This window comes from Eumetopias jubatus, unplaced genomic scaffold (assembly GCF_037043125.1).
Source record: "Eumetopias jubatus isolate StellerSeaLion01/CBP00866 unplaced genomic scaffold, mEumJub1_p1.0 scaffold_17, whole genome shotgun sequence".
Taxonomy (NCBI): domain Eukaryota; kingdom Metazoa; phylum Chordata; class Mammalia; order Carnivora; family Otariidae; genus Eumetopias; species Eumetopias jubatus.
This window is the reverse complement of record NW_028274823.1, coordinates 25,951,189-25,971,420: the sequence shown is the minus strand read 5'-3', so window position 1 is coordinate 25,971,420 and position 20,232 is coordinate 25,951,189. Positions and strand designations below refer to the sequence as shown.

Genomic DNA, 20,232 nt, shown 5'->3' with positions numbered 1-20,232 from the left:
CTGATTGTGAACATTTCTACCAGCTACCCTTATATCAAAATCTGTTTGTCCTGAGCTGATAACCACAGATTGGCTCTTGAACCATTTCATAAACTTCTTTCTTCTCCAGGTCCTCATGAACATGGAAGACATAAAAATCCGTGAAATGCAGATTTTTGACTACAGGAAAAAAATCGCTGAATCAGAGACTAAATTAAAACAGCAACAGAACCTGTATGAAGCTGTGAGGTCAGACAGGAATCTGTACAGCAAAAATTTGGTTGAGGCTCAGGTAAAGAATATACTTATGTTTTTACGTTTTGACTCCTCCCCACTTCTGGGTTTAAAGCAGTTTCCGTTTTCCTAATGGCAGAATTGAGAACAGGGCAAACAAGAAATCTCATGGAATTCACCCGAAAGAGAAGATCGGTTTGTGCTGAACTATCAAGTTGTTTGAAGTGGAAATGACACAACTTGATGGGATGTGAAGATCAGGGTCCTGCTTTTAATTATTATGTAGAATTGCCATTCTTCTGCTTCTAATTTTTAAAACTGCTAATAGCTACCATGTCTCAGAGGGGAGCAGCATGCTCTTGTCATTTAATTGCAGATCTTTGCTTTGTGATCTTTTAGTTATAATGTGTGTTGTGGGGCCAATTCCTTCCTTGTAAAATGAGGAATAAAGCGTGTGTGTTGTATATGTGTGTTTGTTGTATGTGTGTCGTGTGTGTTTGTTGCGTGTGTGTTTGTTGCGAATGTATTGTGTGTCGTATGTGTTGTATGTATATGTCGTGTATGTTGTACGTGTATTGTGTGCTGTGTGTTTGTTGTATGTGTCACATTTGTGGGTTGTGTGTCCTATGTATTGCATGTATTTGTTGTGTATGTTGTACAAGTGCTCTGTGTGCTGTATGTGTGTCACATGTGTTGTATGCATGTTGTGCACGTCACATGTGTTATATGCATGCTGTGCACGTCACGTGTTGTATGCATGTTGTGCACGTCACGTGTGTTCCACATGTTGCGTGTGTTGTGTATGTATGCGTTGTGTGTTTTGTATGTGTGTTGTGTGTATTTGTTGTATGTGTGTTGTGTGTGTGTAGCATAGTCATTATGCATAGTTTGTGTATATCTCATGAGCATATTTTGAGAGTTAAGGCTATCAAGTATTTGGAGGTTGATGGGCACAAGGGACAAAGGAATAGCCCAGTGGTAATTGTTAGGAGACCATTGTTTTGAGAGAACCTCCTTTAAAAGCTCTTGAATATGTACTGAACTTCTATACAGATGATGATGTCTATTTAATTCACTTTCAAACATTTCTCCTTTCATTTTATTAGGATGAAATAACAGAAATGAAAAGAAAATTAAAGATTATGACCCATCAGGTAGATCAGCTGAAAGAAGAAATCTCAGCCAAAGAGTCAGCACTTGGGAAGCTACATCTGGAACAGCAGCGGATAGAGAAGGAGAAGGAAACTTTGAAGGTACAGAACTTATAATAAAAGCGATGGAGCAGTAGTCTATCTGTTTGCCCCCCCTTGAGGCAGGTTCCATGCTCACTGAAGGAACAAGGGGCAGGGAGAACAACCAAGGAACCAGGAGGATGAGCTCTAACCCTACCAGGTCAGGTCAGACTTCCTTTTGGGCAGGGCTCCCAGGTAGAAGGGGGGAAGAGGCCAGTGGGGATGCATAAGCACCTAGTTCACCAACTGCTATCATTACATCGGCAGGAGAGAATCTAGCAGGTCAGCAGTGACCAAGAGGTCCTGGGGCTTGCAGGCTTGCCACAGTCCCTTTGCATTTACAACCTGAGTCCAACACCCACACCCAACCCTCCCAAACTCCTCCCTGGGCCTTCCATAAGGTGGTGCTGGCAAGACCTTTTGTCTTTGTATTTAGGTATTTGCTTTATGTGCACCTGACTTTTCTGCCTGCACTATCCTTAGCCACTCCTCCAGGGAATCACCTCTGTCTTCATATATATTACTAAGACATATCCTTTTAAATCTACTAACTTGGAACATCATATGTCTACTAATATAATATAAGGACTTTTTCCAAGAATACATACCAAATAATTATACCATTTCAAACCCCGAACAAAATATGTTTTATTATACACATTCACTAAACCTAATGCATTTTTCTTTTCCTATCCAGTCCGATAGATTTCCCTTCAATCCATTTGACCAAGGAATTAAAAAGGAACTAAGAGTATGAAAGTATCACTTTCATTTTGAAAATGTATATGCAGAATACTCATGGATGTTAATGAGCCACTTGGAGGAACTCTATAGCAAATGAGAGACTGGGTGTCTTGGTTTCTGCACATAGTAGTTTTCAAAGATAGTTCCTATCTTGAAAATGTGTAGCTGATGTTGGACAGCTTCAATGCCAAATTTCTTTGATTCAAGGTGCCATAGATTGAAATATGCACTCTCAATTTCATAATAGGTTTTGTCAACTTAATGATAGGTCTTCATGAAAATAAAACTACTACATGAAATCAAGGCACATTTGGTTTGAGAAAGATTAAAATATAACAAAAGGACCTTTACAGAAAGGATATAATAATTGATATTTACCTGAGACTTTCATCTCCCCACTCTAGCTTGTGATAAAAAAAGGAATAAAAAAATTCTGCATTAAAATTCATTTCCATATAAAGAAATATAAATATATATTTTTTAATTGGAAAATATCCTGCATCTTTGCCCCTGTTTTCCTTGTTCCAAAGAATAATTTTGTAGATGGTAACTTGTTCTACCCTGGAGCCTGTAGTGGGATGGGTTTATTTATCATTGAGTGAATCAGAAGAATCTTATTATAAACATTGCTTCACCATGGGCCTCATGGATCCACGTTAACGAGGCTTCAGTGTAACTCTATTTGGTACATCATCTCTTTCTTTTTATGGGATGACATCGATCCTCATCTCTTACTTTTCCAACTGATGTTCTTTTCAAAAGATTATTACCCCATAATGGGGTCCAAGGTGGAACTAACTGCCTTCTACAAGATTCTGCTTTAGGAAAAGCAATGTCCTAGGCAAAAGATCAATTCTTCCTAATTTTCTAGAGTTTGACTTTGGTTAATATTTGTTTCAATTATGCCTTCCATCATCATACATACATAGCTCCAAAGAAGCATCATAATAAAAGAATATAAAGGCCTAAGGGCTCTGTTTTTGGTCCTGGACCAGCAGAGCTAGCAGTGGGTGAACATGGAAGATCAGTATAAAGGGCTTCTGCCCTAGAGAGTCTGCTCTAAGTGGGGAATCCTAGGTCTGGAGAGCTTGGGGCCATTGATTATAGAAAGATGATTGCTTTGGACTTATTGTGAAACCAGGATAACTTCCCCCCCCACATTTTCCATTGAGATAAGAATGAGGAACAGAAAAAGGATGCCTGCTTGATTTATTATTTGAGGCTATCCAAGGGTGACTTGCAATGGTGCTTCGACTGGATAATTTTGGCCTATCATGAAGCCTGTTTGACATTCTTTAGAAAAATATGACAGCTCAAATGTTGAGTTTCAGCCTCTTGGCTTTTTTAGCCTCATATTTGAATCACGATTCACACAGGTCTCTGGGTTTCATGCATCTGAAGTTTGCAAACCAAAACCCTGGAAAGAAGGGCAGATTTTTTAGTAACCATGCTCCAAGAGACATTTAGCTTATTATTGTTGTGTTCTACAGAGCTCTGTGGGCACATAATCCCTCCTGGAAGGGCAAGTCCCCTCCTGTGTGGTAGACCGTGGGACACCTTTTGACAGGACAACCCAATTTACTACTTCTCCAGGATGAAAAACTGTTGTCCATAATAGATCATCCTCATTCATCCCCCTCAAAAGAAACATCTTGCTCCTTCCATGTTTCTTTTCCTTTCTCAGTTGCTACCAGGCCCTACTGACTTCTCAGTATTCTAGACATCATCAGCACATTATGGTTATGACAGAATGTCAATAGTCCTCTTAGGTATTGAAGCATGTGCATTCATCTGCCCATTCTGTCCCAGTCTTGTTTCATCAGTGCTGACGGAGCCGTCTCATTTGGAATGTCCTAACAAGCCCCTAATTTTGCCTCATCACCTCCAAATCATCCCACATCATTGTGACAGCACTTTGATTCCTGGTGAATAATTCAGCAGCAGATTCTCTCTGTCCAGAGCCCAGCATCACATTAGCAACTGGCTTCAGGGCACCTTATCTTTTTACTGGGATGACCTGGATGGGAGCTGCCACAGAGAGACAAGGAAAGCCCATTTATTCTCATGGCTGGAAAACTTTAGGTGGTCCTGTTCATCTTAGATGTAAACAGATGGTTTCTGTGACACCCAGTGAATTTCGGGATCATGTACGAATGGGTGAAACACCTGCATGTATGGTTCTTGAGATAGGATGTATACCTGCAGCCAAATTGGATGATATATATTCTGTAACACCTATCACAAAACTAACTGTGGAAGCAGTGACTAAAGTGTGTGTCCTGTGAGTGTATTACAACTTCATACCACCGGTAACGCTTTGAGAGATGAGGATACCTCAGGTCCCACCTAGAACATTGCTTGATGGGCTTTTGGGTGCACAGCAGTTACCATCTCTCCTGGGTGAGACAGCTCAGATTTATAGCTGCTAAATGCATTAGACTCAAGGTATTTTGTTGATGTTAACATTTGCCGCCATAGTCTAATGCCTAAGATGTCTAAACATCTTGTTTATAGCCCATAAATTTATGACATAAGGAGACCACTCAGAATTTTGATATATTATGAAAAATCCACATACACACAGCAATGCCAAACGCGTGAATGGTTTTACATTTCAGACAGATACTTTTACACACCGTTGATTGCATTTTAATGTAACAGGGGTTTCATTTTGTTCTGCTGATGGATTCTGATCAGCTCTTGGCACTTAGGAACAGGGAAGTGAATGTTGCACATCTGGGAAAATAAAAGTTTTATTAAAGAAAACGTGAACCACACAGGTATTTTATGGCTGTCTTCACTGTCACCTTAACTGATGATAGAAAGAGAAAGGCTGGTTCTTTGCTCTCTTTCCCAACAGGCAATCCCCCAAAGTGGTAAATACTAGACCAGCTCTTTTCTCACTAAGTCTTTCCTTTTGCCTATCCCTGAACCAAAACACATTTCATGGGTGAACTAACCGAATGTCATTAAAGAACCCTTTGGTTTCACAGTAGCTGGATGCATTTAGTCTGTGACAGTACATGTCTATTACTAGGTGTGCAGTATCTTCTGTTTGGACAAGCTTGAGGTATGGAATTAATGGCTCTTGGTCTTCATGAGCCCAACCCAACTCGAGTTGGGTTGGGTCACAGGCACTTGCAAATATGAGGTTTTCTATCATCCCGGTCAACTTTCTGGGTGGGGGGTGGGTTCCAATATTTCACTGAAGGAAACATGTATTACTTTTTTACTGTCACTTGCTAACCTGCAAGCCATTGAAAAGTTGGAGCCTTAATACCATCTTGTCATCTCCCTTGTGTTTCCAGGTGTGGGTGAAATCGGAGCTCTCCTCTCATTTGTTTCTTTTTCTGCTGACCTGGTCTGTGATAAACACCTGTCCTTCCCATGTGGGCATGGAACCTCTCAAAGACATGCTCTTCTTTCCTTTAATGTGAATACCTCTGTGGCTCCTCATTGCATACTCTGTACAGTGTGTGGCACATAAAACCCTTCCCAGTCTGGCTCAGTTTTAGCTCCTGATATTCCCTACCCCACACTCTAATAATCCAGCCACACTGGATGCTTGGCTGTGTGGGGCACATACTTCACAGTTCGCATGGTGGCTGTTTCATGCCTTACCCCAGACACAAGCCTCTTCTCTTAGGAAGTATCTGTCAGTTGCAAAGGCTCTCGCTGGTTCTTCCCTCTAACCCCCAGGCAGGCAGGAATTAGAAACTCATCCCTGGGTACTCCCTTGTCCCTTTTCCCACAGTAGATAGCATTCCCACACTGTGATGTGGTTGGTTATATTTGTCATTTCTAGTGGATGATGAATCTTTCAAGTCTTACTTTTTTGTATTTCACCTGGAACAATTGGGTGGTGACAACAGCGGGGGCACAGGCTTTGGAATCAAAAGATCTGGGTTGCGATCTGAAGTCTGTTCCTTACTAGCTGTGTGACCTTGGGCAAACAAATTTGCTGTTCTTTGTCTCCTACACATTGAATTTGTAAAACGGGGATGAGAGTAGCTATGCAAAAGTCCTGGTATCATGCCTGAGATACTGTAGGTCACAAACATACTTGTGGAATTGGAGGGAATGTGTCCTTCGATGAGAGGTATTTTCCTTCTGAAACTGACCAGTCCATGGCACCCTGTCTTTACAATTTCCATGTAACCTCAAGAGCCTCAAGATCTGAGCTCTCCCAGGAAGCTTCCCTGACAACCGTAGTCCTCTGACCTTCTGTAACATCAATTCCCTGTCCGTGTGCTAATAAAGATACTGAAAAATCACTGTCTGGCCTTGTTAATAGTCACGTAATATTTGTGTATCTTATCTTCTCATCTAGAGTGGAAGCATCTGAGGAATAGGATCCATATATCTTTTTATACCATGACATCTCTTCTGTTCCATCAAGACATTTTGTAAGACAGACACTTGGTCGTTATCTTTGTTAACCTAATTTTTGCTTGCAACAGGCTTTATCTTTGTAGTTGGTGTGCTGGTGGTATTAGGACCATTACAGGTGCATACAAAGGCCCTCCCCCGTCCTCACCCCTACATCCTCCTCTGCACTATTCTTTGTGAATTCTCACCTTGTTTAGCTGGTAAGAGAAGAGCTGCTGAATACCAATGAAGCCTCTGCTACATGTATATAGAAAAATGATGGAAATCCCACAAGGGCACATCTCGTAGAATAAACATGACCACTGTAATGTGCACTGCTGTTTCTTTACAGGCCTGTGTGTGTGCATGTGCGTGTGTGTGTGTGTGTGTGTGTGTGTGTGTGTGTGTGAAGCTTGTTTTGCTTGATCAAACGTGTTAAACGAAACATCAGAGGAAATGTAAGAAGAACAACTGTGCATCTAAATCTGGGCCCTGCAGTCCAGGTTTGTACTGCTACAGAGTGAAATCTCTCTGTATCTTTCATTCTTTGTCAGGCCGAGCTGCAGAAGCTAAGACAACAAGCTCTGGAGACCAAACACTTCATTGAAAAGCAGGAAGTGGAAGAGAGAAAACTTCTGCGAATCATTGCTGAGGCTGATGGGGAGAGGCTGAGACAGAAGAAGGAATTAGACCAGGTAGGAACATCTCCTCACCAGACCTGCAGACCTCATCAGCAGACACAACTGTTTGATTCAACTTTTCATGAATCCTCCTTCTTCTCGAAGCTCTTACATTCAATCTATTGGAAGAATAGCAGTAGAAGCCCATCTTCTGTTGATTACTTATGAGATATTCATTCATTATTCAAGTCATATTTATAAGCACTCACTATCGTCTTGGCACTGGGCCTACCCTGGCCAATGGGAAAATAAGGCCCCTGTTCTCAGGGAGCTTACATTCTAGTATAATATAATTGCTCACATGTAATTGCGATGAATAATTACATAATTCTGGAGTTAGAAACTCAAATGCATAATTAGGGAGTTAGAAACTTAAATGCTTTCAGAGATCTGGCAAGTTGAAAAAGAAATTGGCCAGTGTAAGACAGTAAGGAGTGGTGGAAACTGGCAAGAACTAGCCCACCATAAAGTCATTCAAAATTTAACATTTATAAAATAACGGGTTGGGAAAAAAAATCAAACACCCACAGGCCAAGAGATATAGGATGATGATATGATGATGATGATGATGATGGATGATTTGTTGTACTCTTTCTCTTTCCAATGGGACTGCAAACACATGGGAGGAGCTCTGTTGACTGTCTAGCAGGATCTTTCTAGTGCCCTGCCCACTGGATGCCTAGTACACATGGACATTTGAGAGATCTTCGACAGGAGGAAAGAGGCTACCATAATGAAAATGAGACTTTTTGTTTCCCAGATAGCCATGCCTTTCCCTATCTTTCTAGGTCATCAGCGAGAGAGATATCCTCGGGTCTCAGCTTGTCCGGCGCAATGATGAGTTGGCTTTGCTCTACGAGAAGATCAAGATCCAACAGTCTGTGCTGAATAAAGGCGAGAGCCAGTACAACCAGAGGGTGGAGGACATGAGAATTCTCAAACTTGAGATTAAGAAACTTCGCAGAGAAAAGGGGATACTTGCCAGGAGTGTGGCTAATGTTGATGAACTCAGGTAATAGGAGCCCCTTCAGATGTGAGGGTACCGCGGTCTGGGGGGAGCTCCTGAAATGACCTTATGTTCATTGCTTGTTGGTTGTGGAAGTTCTTTATCAAGTTGTATAAATTAATTTTTATATGATGGAATTATGAGCAAATAATGAGAACAACTTTTCCGTAATTCAGAATCTACATTGTGCCCATTCTATGTCACCAAAAAAGTGAATTAGTTTCCTCTCAAGGGAATATAAGTGAGTGCAGAAAGATTTTTTAGAAACATATTCTGGCTTTCAAAAAAAATTTCAAGACAAATCACAGACACAAGCTAGTTACAATTCAGAAAACCATCTCCCCCCAATGATCTTTTTAGAATTTAAGAAGGTAGCAATGCTGCAAGCGATCGAGCAGCAATATTTAAATTTAATCCTGGTAACATTTGCACATCTTTTTCTTGGAATTATATACAGAATGAAAAGAAGGGAAAAATTTAATTTTATCACTATTTGAAAACTCTGTTTCCTTAGAAGGCGGCCAAATTTTATATCTCACTCTTGATTTATCTTCTGCAGCTTTCACTTTAGCTTAGTGGGCCTTCTCTGGCTTTAAATCTTGCATTATACAAGATCTACTTCCCCTTTGGGAAAACATCACCATGTTTTATATAGGCAATTGCAGGAAACCAAATAACAGGCCTGGTGTTGTCTCCGTAGCTGTCCTTATTCCCCACGGACTTGTAGATGACAGTATCCTTGACCACCTTGGGACAAGGACACGGTCTGCATCTGCTTCTTAAATGAATTGAATTAGAAGATAGTTTTGATATTTAGATGCAGTGAATATATTCAGGAATAGCAAGGAATTTGCCACTATCAAGGATGGATCATACTCATTTTTTTAGAGTCTCTTGTATTTCAGATGATGAAAGTAGTACAAACTCACTGTAGAAAATGTGGAGAATGCAGAAAAAATATAAATAAGGGATTAAAAAAATCACACATAAGTTTACTATCCAGAGCTACCACCACTGACATTTCAAAGACAAATAGATTCATTCTAAGTAGCTATTGAATGATCTCAAAGATCATTACTAAACTTGCCAGCCATGAGTTATTTTTATTATAGACACAAAGGGCCAAATTCTACCCATTCCTAGTCAGTATCGCTGGTTTGTGGATAATAGATTTTGTTTTTCTCTTCAATGGGAAGACAACTTACTAAAGATATTGGGGGCAAGCTGGCATGAGTTCCAATCTCTGCCTTGCCATCCACAAGCTGTGTGACCTCGGGCAAATCACTTAACTTCTCTGAGCCTTAGACTTGTAGTTAAACACGAAAACAAACACAATGTGCCTAGCACAGAGTCCAGAACAAAATAAACTGTCAATAACAGGAGCTAACACTCACTCCCACCCTCCTCTTCTGACAACACTCTAGAAAATCCAAGTGTTAAAAATATGCTTTTAATTCTAAGCAGCTTGTGCTGAGCTCCCTGTTGAGTGAACATCATGCAGTTAATTCTAATGGTTTGTCTTGCTAATGAGGGGAAGTTGTATTATTGGTTTAAATGAAGCAATTAAGTAAAAGAGATGGCTTGGTATTAGTAATCTGCACACCCACAGCAGACGAGGACAGATAATAATATCTTGCCCATGTCAATGTGAGCGTTTGCCTCTTCTCCACCCCCCAACAAAGCGCCTTGTTCCATAGGGTGGCAGCCCGCTCCCAGGGTCCTGTGAATGGCTGTAGGGCAGTGCCCGTTAACTAGTTAAGTAGTTAACTGCAATCCTGCAGACTGGAGTAGTAGGTTGGAGCCAGACCTAGTTCTTCAGGACTTTTGCAGCCATCTGTGTAGTTAGTTGTGGAACATCAAATAAAATATCACTCCTAACTCGGGCTTTTTCCATCCTGGCTGCACCTTAGAATTACCAGGAGGACTTTACAACCGAAGAAACCCAAGTAACATGCTTGACCAATGAAGGCGGAATCTCTGCGGGGATTGGGTCCAGGCAAAGTGGGTTGTACAGCTCCCCAGGTGATTGCAATGCACAGTCAGGGTGACATGCACTGCCCTAACTGGTGTCAGGTTATCACCGGAGCCTCGGTGTCCTACAGTCTTACAGTCAGGTGCCATATTTTGTGGTAGAACATAAAAGATAGATTGTTCTTTGTATAGAGATATATAGCATCGAAGCATCGAAGAGTATATTGAAATTCTCATAATTCACTTCCTCCCTGTTCTTTCCATATACTTGTCAACTCCTTGGTTGTTCAGAATCATGATTCTGAAGCTCTGGTACTTTCATTAAAGCTAACGCTGAAGTTGGCGCTCTGCAAGGATTGATAACATCTGTGTCTGGCCCAGGTTGGAGGCTGGTCTATGTTCACAGAAGTCTCCCTAATGCCAACTTTTTATGTAAGATGTAGTGGGTCCATAACCACATAAAGATATGATTTTCAAATGGGTGGAGAATTTCTTAGCAAAGGAAAGTTTGTCTTATTCAGGCAGGAGCTTTTCCACATGCAAAGAGAATTCTTGAAGGAGAGGACACGATGTCGAGCCCTGGAGGAGGAATTGGAGAACCCCATGAACGTGCACAGATGGAGGAAGCTTGAGGTAACACCTGTCAGAGCCTTGCTCTCCTTCCCAGATCTCTTCTCTTACCCTGCACGATCTTCTACCTAAAGCACAGGAAGAAGCTCGGTTTTATTTAATGCTATGCAAATTGTCACCTAAAATGTAAGTCTGGATCAAATGTAAATTGGGTTGTTCCAAAACCAGATGGTTTACTTGGGTTTTGTTTAAAGAGTCTTGGACAAAATCCCTTCTGTTTAAAGAAGACCCAGGGTGAGTTGTGAGCTGGCCTCACCAATGGACATTTTTCCTATTAGGTAGTTTTTGGTCAACCAGTTATCCTAACACTGCCTGTCTCGGATTATTGATTGCCTTCAGCCACATTGGCCACTGGCATCTATACCTCCTTTCAGCTGGTCTCTGCATTCTTCACTTTGCCACAGGAAATAAGGCTCTTGTCAACTAGCTCTTTTTTCGAAGGACTAGCATTGTGTTAGCCAAACCCTTTCTTTTAGGATCTGGGGACACAGCCAACATCTCACTGGTAGGTGATGGATAACAACTCTCATATTTTATTTTATGACTTCCTGATAGACGTTACCACCAGCCCTGCAGATAACAGAGAAAAGCCCTGTTTAGTCAAGGAAAAGATAGCCATCTCTCAGAGTTGTGCCCAGCCATGTGGGTGCCAGGAGGGGCTTCTCCTACACCAACAGTTAGGGTTTGGGGAGGATAAAGTTATATGACATAAGAAGGAGCCATCAGCCAAGTCAGTGTTTGGTTTTCATTTCTATTTTTTCCTTTTAATGAAGAAAGCATTAAGGATAATGCATTATAAATTGTTATGTAAACATGAGCCCTGAATTTTAACAGCGTCCAGTCTTGCCAGATGAATGTATGCCAGTTCTAGTCCCAGGATGTGGGTATCAGTTGGCACTGCTTAGTATTTCTTAAGCAAAGTCAAAGTCAGTGGAATGTTTTCTCCCCCCCAGCACCCCCGGTTTCGACCCTCATTTATTCCTCTTTAAATGCCAAGAGTGGTGTCATTTACTAAACCAACAATAATATGGATGTGTCTGGGGAAGTAGAGCTGAAAACTTAAAATTCATTTACTGTCGCATTAGTTTATTCCATGTGTTTTCAAGCAGATCTTTAAAGTTTCCAATTCTGTGTCAATTTCTATTTAAAAATTAGAAAATATTGGGGAAGCAGATGAAAATATTTAGCTGCTAGATTAATTCAAAATGTCAGTACAGTTGAAAGCAGAACTTTGGCTCAAATTTGAGAGGACAGATTATCAATTTATAACTGTAGCATTTGTTTGAATTGTATACAGATAGTTATTGAAGGTGCCTCAAAGCTTTACGGATTGATAACCCCATTTGAGAGCTAAATGCCATGGTCTTGTTTTGCTGCCAATTATTAGCAGAAGTCCACATCCTAGAAACCTTCCCCATCATAAGCTATAATGAATCTTCTTGTTGGCAATTACCAAAGGAGAATCCTGAGTTTGAATAAGTTAGGGAAGCCTGTCTCATTCATTTGGAAACAGAGGGCATAGGAGGAAAAGCCTCAGAGCATAGTAATGAAGAACGGCAGGCTTTAGAGCCAGGCATACCTGGTCTTGAATCCAGCTCTGACCCTTACCAGTGTGGGTGGACAACTTAATCCTCTGAGCCTCAGTTGCCTTCTCCGTAAAAGGGGAAGACCAACACTTTCTCTTAGGACTGTCGTGGGCCTAAAATTTGATATTGTATGAAAAGCACTTAGCATGGTGTCAGGATGGTGGCAAAGAATAAGGTATAATGCATAGTAGCGATCATTATTGTTATTATTAGTATTATCCTTGTTCCCCCCGGTGGAATAAACACACTCGTTTTCCACTTACTGGCTAACTAGAGCCAACAGATAAGACAGTAGCCAAACTTCAGTCTTGTTTGATGGCCATTGCAATCTATTATGCTTTTTTTTTTTTTTTTGGCTTTAATTCTCTCTGTCTGGGGTCTGCAGGTTTACAATACATCTTAATACAACAATAATTATTTTACACAGAGACTTTGAGGCTTGGAAATGATGATATCTCTGCTGCTTTATTTTGTTCCAACAGGCCAGTGACCCCAGTACCTTTGAGCTGATACAGAAGATTCACACCCTGCAGAAACGTCTCATCAGCAAGACGGAAGAGGTGGTTGAGAAAGAGCTGCTCTTGCAGGTAGCATTTTCCTTTTCTGGACTCACTGAGCTGAGTCACCATCTCTAGGACTGCCTTTAGAAATAGCTATTTGGCAGCACTGCAGGCTCCATCTTTAACTGTAGATGGCGACAGTGACTCACACACAGAGAACAAACAACATGATTAATTGGTCTTTTATGCTGCCATCACTGATATTTCAAGAATTCTGGAAAATTAAGTTGAAGGCTAGGCTTACTGTATTGGGTGATGTGAGCCTTCATCCCCCACTTCTCTACAGTTTTATTTGTCAGATTCTTTTAAATACTTTTCGTTATGTCTTTTTATAATGGGAAATGCTATGATTTTGATTTTGAAAATAAGCTTTCACAGAGCACAGATGATCTGTCCTCTTGAAGATTTGTGAAATGAACTGGAAGCAAGACTTCTTTCTGTGGATTTTATGCATTTAGTTTTTCTGGAGCAATCGGGACTGGTGACCTCCTTCTAGGCCTGTGTCTTTGCAAGTATGGGCTGTCACCACCGTTCCTACCATCATGCCAGGTACTTGCGGCTGGCTTTCCTTACTTGTCTCAGTTCCTCTTCACAGCTCAGGGGGTGGGGTGGATATTGTCACCCCCAGTCAGTGGATGAGGAAGTTGGGCTCCAGGACTGCAGTGTGGATAAGCATGTAAGCTCTGGGGTTAGGGGGACAGAGTTGGAATCCTGCCTCTGCCAATTTACAGCTGCGTGGGGTTAACTTCTCTGCACCTGCGGTTCTTAATCTGTGTTAGGGGACAATAACAGAACCTGTGGGAAGGGAGATTGTGAAGATGAAAAAAGCTTCGTGTTATGCTTGGCACGTAGCATTTAATAAATATTAACAACCATTCCTGTTATTTCTAACTCCAAAGCCCATGAGCTTAGCTGCTGGGTTACCATTAGTAAGAGCAGGAACTTCTATACCTGAGCAAGGGGCTTCTATGCCTTTACCCCTTCTCTTTTACATTTTGCCTTCAAAAGACATTGCTGCTGAGGTTGGGTATATATAGGAAATAGCTTTCCAGAGCAGGGCTCTGCTGAATGGCCCATGGGGATAGTCCTCTTCTCTTATAGATGAGCATGGTGGTTAGGAGGGCAGACTCTGGAGTCAGAAAGATCTGGTCTTGAATCAGCTCCAATGCCTTATATTACATGACTTGAGGGAGACTTACATAAATTCTCCAAACCTCAGTTTCTCCATCTGCTCAATGGGGGCAGTAATACCCAGTTTCTTTATGGGAGGAAGCTACTCCCATCAGAGTATACAACTCGGAAGTCCTGTTGTGGGGATAACCTTCACAATCAGTGCATGGGCACTGGGGTCTGGCGGGTAGTCTGGGATTTAGGCTCTGACTCCACCTATGCAGGCACAAGTCACGTCCCAAGGCCATGCAACTGGGAAGTGGCAGAGAGAGGCCTCAAACCAGACCATCACCTCCAGAGCTCACACTTTCTACCAGTGCGTTACCTTGCCTTTCCGGTTACTATCGAGTTGTTTTCTTTAAAAAGGAGATTTTGTTGTAAGTTTGTTTTGTGCTTAATTGACTGCTCTAATTTTATTACTTCTTTCCTTCTATAGGCTTTGGATTTATTCTGCTCTTTTTCTACCTTCTTTTTTTTCTTTAAAGCAGAGATTCACACTGTTCTTTTTTTTTTTTTTTTAAAGATTTTATTTATTTATTTATTTATTTGACAGAGACAGCGAGAGAGGGAACACAAGCAGGGGGAGTGGGAGAGGGAGAAGCAGGCTTCCTGCGGAGCAGGGAGCCCGACGTGGGGCTCGATCCCAGGACCCTGGGATCATGACCTGAGCCGAAGGCAGATGTTTAACGACTGAGCCACCCAGGCGCCCCTCTTTTTCTACCTTCTTAAGACTGGTGCTCAGCTCATTAATGTTAAACCTACTTTTCTATGAGAAGCATTTACAGCTATAAAACATCCTTTAAATGATTTCTTGAGTTCCTCCCCACAGGGTTTGAAATATGGTATTTTTATTTTCATTTAGTTCTAAATATTTTCTGTTTTCAGAATTATTTCTCCTTTGAGAGTAAGTCTTAAAAAATATCTGCTATTCCTCTTATGGTAATTAAAAGTACAACTTTAAATTCCCAAATATATATGCATTTAAGTTACCTTTTAGTTACTGATCTCTCATTTTTTTGCATAGTGGTCTGTATTCTACTGATTCTTTGGAATTTGTTGAAACTTGCTTTGGGACCAATGAAGGTGGTCAGTTTTTGTAACTGATGCCTGAGTGCTTGAAAGTGTTGTGTACTCTCAAGCTTCAGGCGTCTCTATGATGTTCATCAGATCAACCTTGCTAATTATGTTGTCCAGATCTGTATATTTCTTAATTTTTTTGTCTGCATAATCACTGAGAAAATGTTTAGAAATTTATCTATTTCTCCTTATAGTTCTGTCACTTTTTTTGCTTTAAGTACATTTTAAATTATGTTCCTAAGGTGAGTAAAAGGTTGCAATTGTTATTTCTTCCTGGTGAATTGTGCCCTTAATATTATGTGAGAACTTTCTTCAATCCTTAATGTTTTTACTTACAAAATTGTCTGATATTAATGTAACTCTGCCTGGGATTTTTGTGCATGAGTTTTCTATGCACAAAACTCATCTCTTTTAAACTTTTGGTGTCTTTATATTTTAGGTGAGTATCTTGTAATTAAAAAAAAAAAATCCAATCTGATGTATTTGTCTTTTGATTGGTATGTCTAGTCTACTTGTATTTATTAATAATTTTCGGTTTACTTCTATCTACTTATTTTCTTTTATTTACCTTGATTATTTTAATGTTCGAAAAAGGTCTGTTCCTGCTTTCTGGATTGAGTTTTCTTTATTTTCTCTTTTTGCCCTCTATCAGTTACTTCTCTCTCCCAATGACTCCTATTTTCCTTTTCCTGGTTTATCTAGTTATTTTCTGAATAACTCCCACCACTCAATGTAATTCTCACTCTGTGTCTTAAGGATTTCCTCAAATATTGAACACACATAGGGGACATCAAGTCTAAACCAATCTATAGTTGATCCATACGCTTATTCTTAATGACACAAGGACCTGGATGCTTTAACTCCAAATACCCGCTATGGTCCTGCCAGCATTAGTCAGGTTTTTATAGAGTCAATGAACGTTTATTCAGATTTACCAAGATGTTTACCAGTTCTTTTGTTTTCTTTGTTTTTTAATTTTTTTAAAAAAAGATTTTATTTATTTATTTGAGAGAGAGAGATAGCGAGAGAGAGCACGAGTTGGGGGCAGGGAGAGGGAGAAACAGGCTCCCTTTGTGGGACTCGATCTCAGGACCCCAGGATCATGACCTGAGCCAAAGGCAGACGCTTAACTGACTGAGCCACCAAGGTGTCCCTGTTTTTTAATTTTTTAAAGTAAGCTCTACACCCAACGTGGGGCTTGAGCTCATGTCCCTGAGGTCAAGAGTCACATGCTCCATCGACTGAGCCAGACAGGCACCCCCAGTTCTTTCGTTTTCTATTTCTTCATATTCCCAATTCCTTATATTTAGGTTCCATCACCTTTTGAAAGTGCATCTTTTCATAGTTATTTCAGTGATAAATTTTTCAGAGGCTGTACTCTCCTTTGCTTATCTGAAAATATTTTTATTTTGGCCATACTCATGAGAGATTAAGTTGAAATTCTATTTTCTGTTTGTACTTTCAAGCTGGCAGGACTTTGTGTTAGCTTCTAGTGATGCCATTAAGAAGTCTGCTCTTAGTCTCCTGATTCTTGCTCCTCCTCAGGCATCCTGCCTTTGCTTCTGTTTGGTTGCTAGAGCTTCCAGTTGTCTTTGGTGTCCTGGAGTTTCAGCACAATGCATTTGGTATGAACTTAGTTTTGCTGACTGTGCTTAGGATTTGCTGTTTCCTGAATCAGAATCTGAATTTGTCTTTGTCGCCTTTATCAGGACACCTAAGTGGTGTCATTGGTTAAGTGTCTGACTCTTGATTTTGGCTCAGGTCATGATCTCATAGTCGTGAGATCAAGGCCCATGTAACTTGGAGTCTGCTTGAGTTTCTCTCTCCTTCTCCCTCTGCCCCTCTCCACTACACACATGCATGATCTTTCTCTCTCTAAAATAAATAAATAATCTTTTTAAAAAATAGTGTCTTCTTTATCTTCTTTATTCACTCTTTCTGGAACTCTTACCAGATATAGGTTGGATTTTCTCATTCATTCTTCTTTATCTACTGGCTCTTTGATATTTTCTTCTCTTTATCTCTTCTGTTACATTTTTGCAGCTTTGTCTTCTTACTCACTAAATCGTCAAGGTGTGTTTATCTGCTAATAGTCAATTGAACAAGATTTCCTTTTCAATGATTTTATTTTTATTTTCTAGAGTTTTTTTCCCCCATATGACTGGTTTTTGTTGCTAGTGTCTTGATTTTTTCTTATGTTTTTATTTCTTCCCTTATGTCTTTAATTAATTTAAACATTTATTTTGTAGTCTTTATTCTATTAGTTGAAGGCCTTGGCAGTCTTTGTGTACTATGTGTACTTTGTGTACTATGTGTACTATGACTGCTGACTTTGATTCATGCTGGATCTTTTTCCTTTTGTGTTGTAATTTTGGGTTGTGGACTAATTTCAGAAAGGCTTTATTTCTAGGACTTGGGAATGGTTCAGGTTAAGGGTACACCCTTTCATTTGTTTCTACCAGGTGCCCTAGGAGATACCACTTGCTTAGGATAATTTTTTATATTAAATTCTCACCTTGGGGTTTCTTGGACAACTTAGTTCATGTATATTAGAACCCCAAACTCTTGTGACAGAAGAGCCATGAATATAAATTCACCAGACAGCCAAAGCTTTTTTTCCTCACTCAAAGCCCAGGAGATGTTGTTAGATTTCTTTGTGGTCTTCCTGTCCCGGTGGGTGGACTTCTAACTATCATCTCTTTTCACTGAGGGTGTAACCCCGTTAAGTCCCTAACTTTATGTGGAGGAGTCTCAGTATCAGTTACCCACTTCACACAGGCCTAGCACCTCATCTTTTATCCTTTCATGGCCATTAAAGCCCAAGTCCCTTGTTTAGTGAGTCCAGCCACTTGTCCCAATCACCCCCCAGACATTTCTTGTCTTCTCTAATCCCTAGTTTTCTCATCCATAAAATGGGGATGATGATAGTACTTACCCACAGAACTGAATGTGTTAAGTCCACATAGAACTTTGCCAGTGTGCTTGGTTATCTTTAACAATGTTCTGTATGTACAGACACAGATACAATTAGTTATTGTATCTGTATCAGTTAATACAGATACAATTAACTGTATTATTATTGTTAACATTATTAACCACAAAACAGTGTTTTACAGTTCTCCAAAGTTTAACATCCAGCTCCACTCCCCTTTATTCAGTCCCTCATTTAACCTTTCTTTGGCATGGTTGTGTCGCCCTGCACCTGCGGCAAGTTTCCTCCTATGGCTTACAGATCCCCGCACGACATGTCTTGTTATCTTGGGGAAGCCCCAGGTGCTCCACGGGATTCGACAGTTTCTCAACGTCGTCTGTTTTTTTTTTTAAGATTTTATTTATTTGACAGAGAGACACACAGTGAGAAAGGAAACACAAGCGGGGGGAGTGAGAGAGGGAGAAGCAGGCTTCCCACCGAGCAGAGAGCCCAATGCGGGGCTCGATCCCAGGACCCTGGGATCATGACCTGAGCCGAAGGCAGACGCTTAATGACTGAGCCACCCAGGCGCCCCCCCCTTTTTTAAATTATTTGAGAAATTCTCTGCACTTAGAACATGTTGCAATTAGGAAGATTTTTGGTTGAATTTTTCTGAGTGTCAGAACATTTTTTAAATGACTGTTTAATTTGGTACCTGGTGATGAAGAGACCCCGTCATTTCTCTGCAGCAGATAAGATAGAAGCCTACTTAACCCCAATAGACTGTGAGTTCTTCGAGGAAAGGGATAATTCATCTCTCTCTAACGCCAATGCCTGATATGGTAGCAGGACATGTAGGATGTCCTCAATAATGATGGACAGGCTGTCTGCCTGGGCAACTCCTACTCAACCTTTAGGCCTTAACTTAAATGCTATTTCTTCAGGGGGGTCCCCGTTCCTAGGTTAGATCTCCTGGTACATGTTCCCATATCTTGACGTCTCTTTCATACCCTCCTTACACTTGTAATTAACAAAATAATTGTAATTATGTGTTTAATGACTCCTGCTAGACTCTAAGCTTCACAAAAGCAGTGCCTGTGTCTGTCTTGATGATCATTTCATTCCTAGGTTCTTGCCCACAGATATTTGTTTAGTGACTGATTAAATGTTGGAAGAATGGTGGTCATTCAGTAAGTGATATGTTTCATAGCCATTTAAGTTCTGTCTTTGAGCTCTGAGAGGTTATGGGAATTATTCTTCCTATTGCCTTTGCATTTTTTTTACTAACTTCTAACTTTGTAGGAGTCTGGTATTTACTGTGGGTTTATGGATCTATAAACTTGATGCAAACTGTCAGTGTCCCTTTTGTGTGCCAAGGCCTGCTGATTCATGGGGTGCACTCAGAGTTCTCCCCTTGCTCAGGGTTAAGGTGAAAATGGTTTTTGAGCTTGACTTTACAGCTTCAGTGGTAAGATGAAGAAGTTTGCATTCTTGTGAGAATTGGAATCTAAGGTGTGGATGGGAAGGATTTCTTTTCTTTTGCCTACCAGTCCACTCTACTCTTCCCTTTAAGGGAGCAAGGGCAATGCAAGCATACCTGAGATGTGCCTCCTGGTGATCTCTTCTTTCTGTTTTTAATGCATTTATTCCTCATCTCTTCTGAATCCCTGTTAATGACTTATTTAAAAAACAAAATGGCATCTGTAGGATTAGGCAGGCATATGTGCCATAAGTGACTACCATCCGTTACCCAAGTATCATTACATCATCATCATCATCATCACCATCATCATCATCAAGATGGGATTCCAAATAATGGCATAAGGCATGATAGCATTAGAGTAGGAAGCCCTAACCTTTTGCCAGAGGCACTTAAATACACAAGAAACAGACACAGCAGTTGGGACTTGTTTTTTTCTAAGTGTTTAAATATGGAGTAGCAAGCTCAAATATACCCACCCTTAGGGCCAGGCAGGTAACAAGAGAGACCACAGTAAACTGTGTATCACAATCAGAAATGGCAATATGAAATGGACAGGGGCCTCTGCATCAGAGGCAAAAGCGAGTGCTGGGGATTGCAGTAC

At 40.6% G+C, this 20,232-nt stretch overlaps 1 protein-coding gene across 1 annotated transcript in view; it reads left to right on the top strand.

Annotated features, from left to right (window-relative positions):
• The window catches only part of CFAP58 (cilia and flagella associated protein 58), a 103,614-nt gene that overhangs the window by 30,881 nt on the left and 52,501 nt on the right, over nucleotides 1–20,232 (top strand). Inside the window, exons 9-14 of the mRNA XM_028098607.2 lie at nucleotides 110–271; nucleotides 1,320–1,466; nucleotides 7,112–7,252; nucleotides 8,026–8,249; nucleotides 10,736–10,847; nucleotides 12,913–13,017. Of these exons, the coding sequence (XP_027954408.2) occupies nucleotides 110–271; nucleotides 1,320–1,466; nucleotides 7,112–7,252; nucleotides 8,026–8,249; nucleotides 10,736–10,847; nucleotides 12,913–13,017 (891 nt within the window). The remainder of the gene's footprint in view (nucleotides 1–109; nucleotides 272–1,319; nucleotides 1,467–7,111; nucleotides 7,253–8,025; nucleotides 8,250–10,735; nucleotides 10,848–12,912; nucleotides 13,018–20,232) is intronic.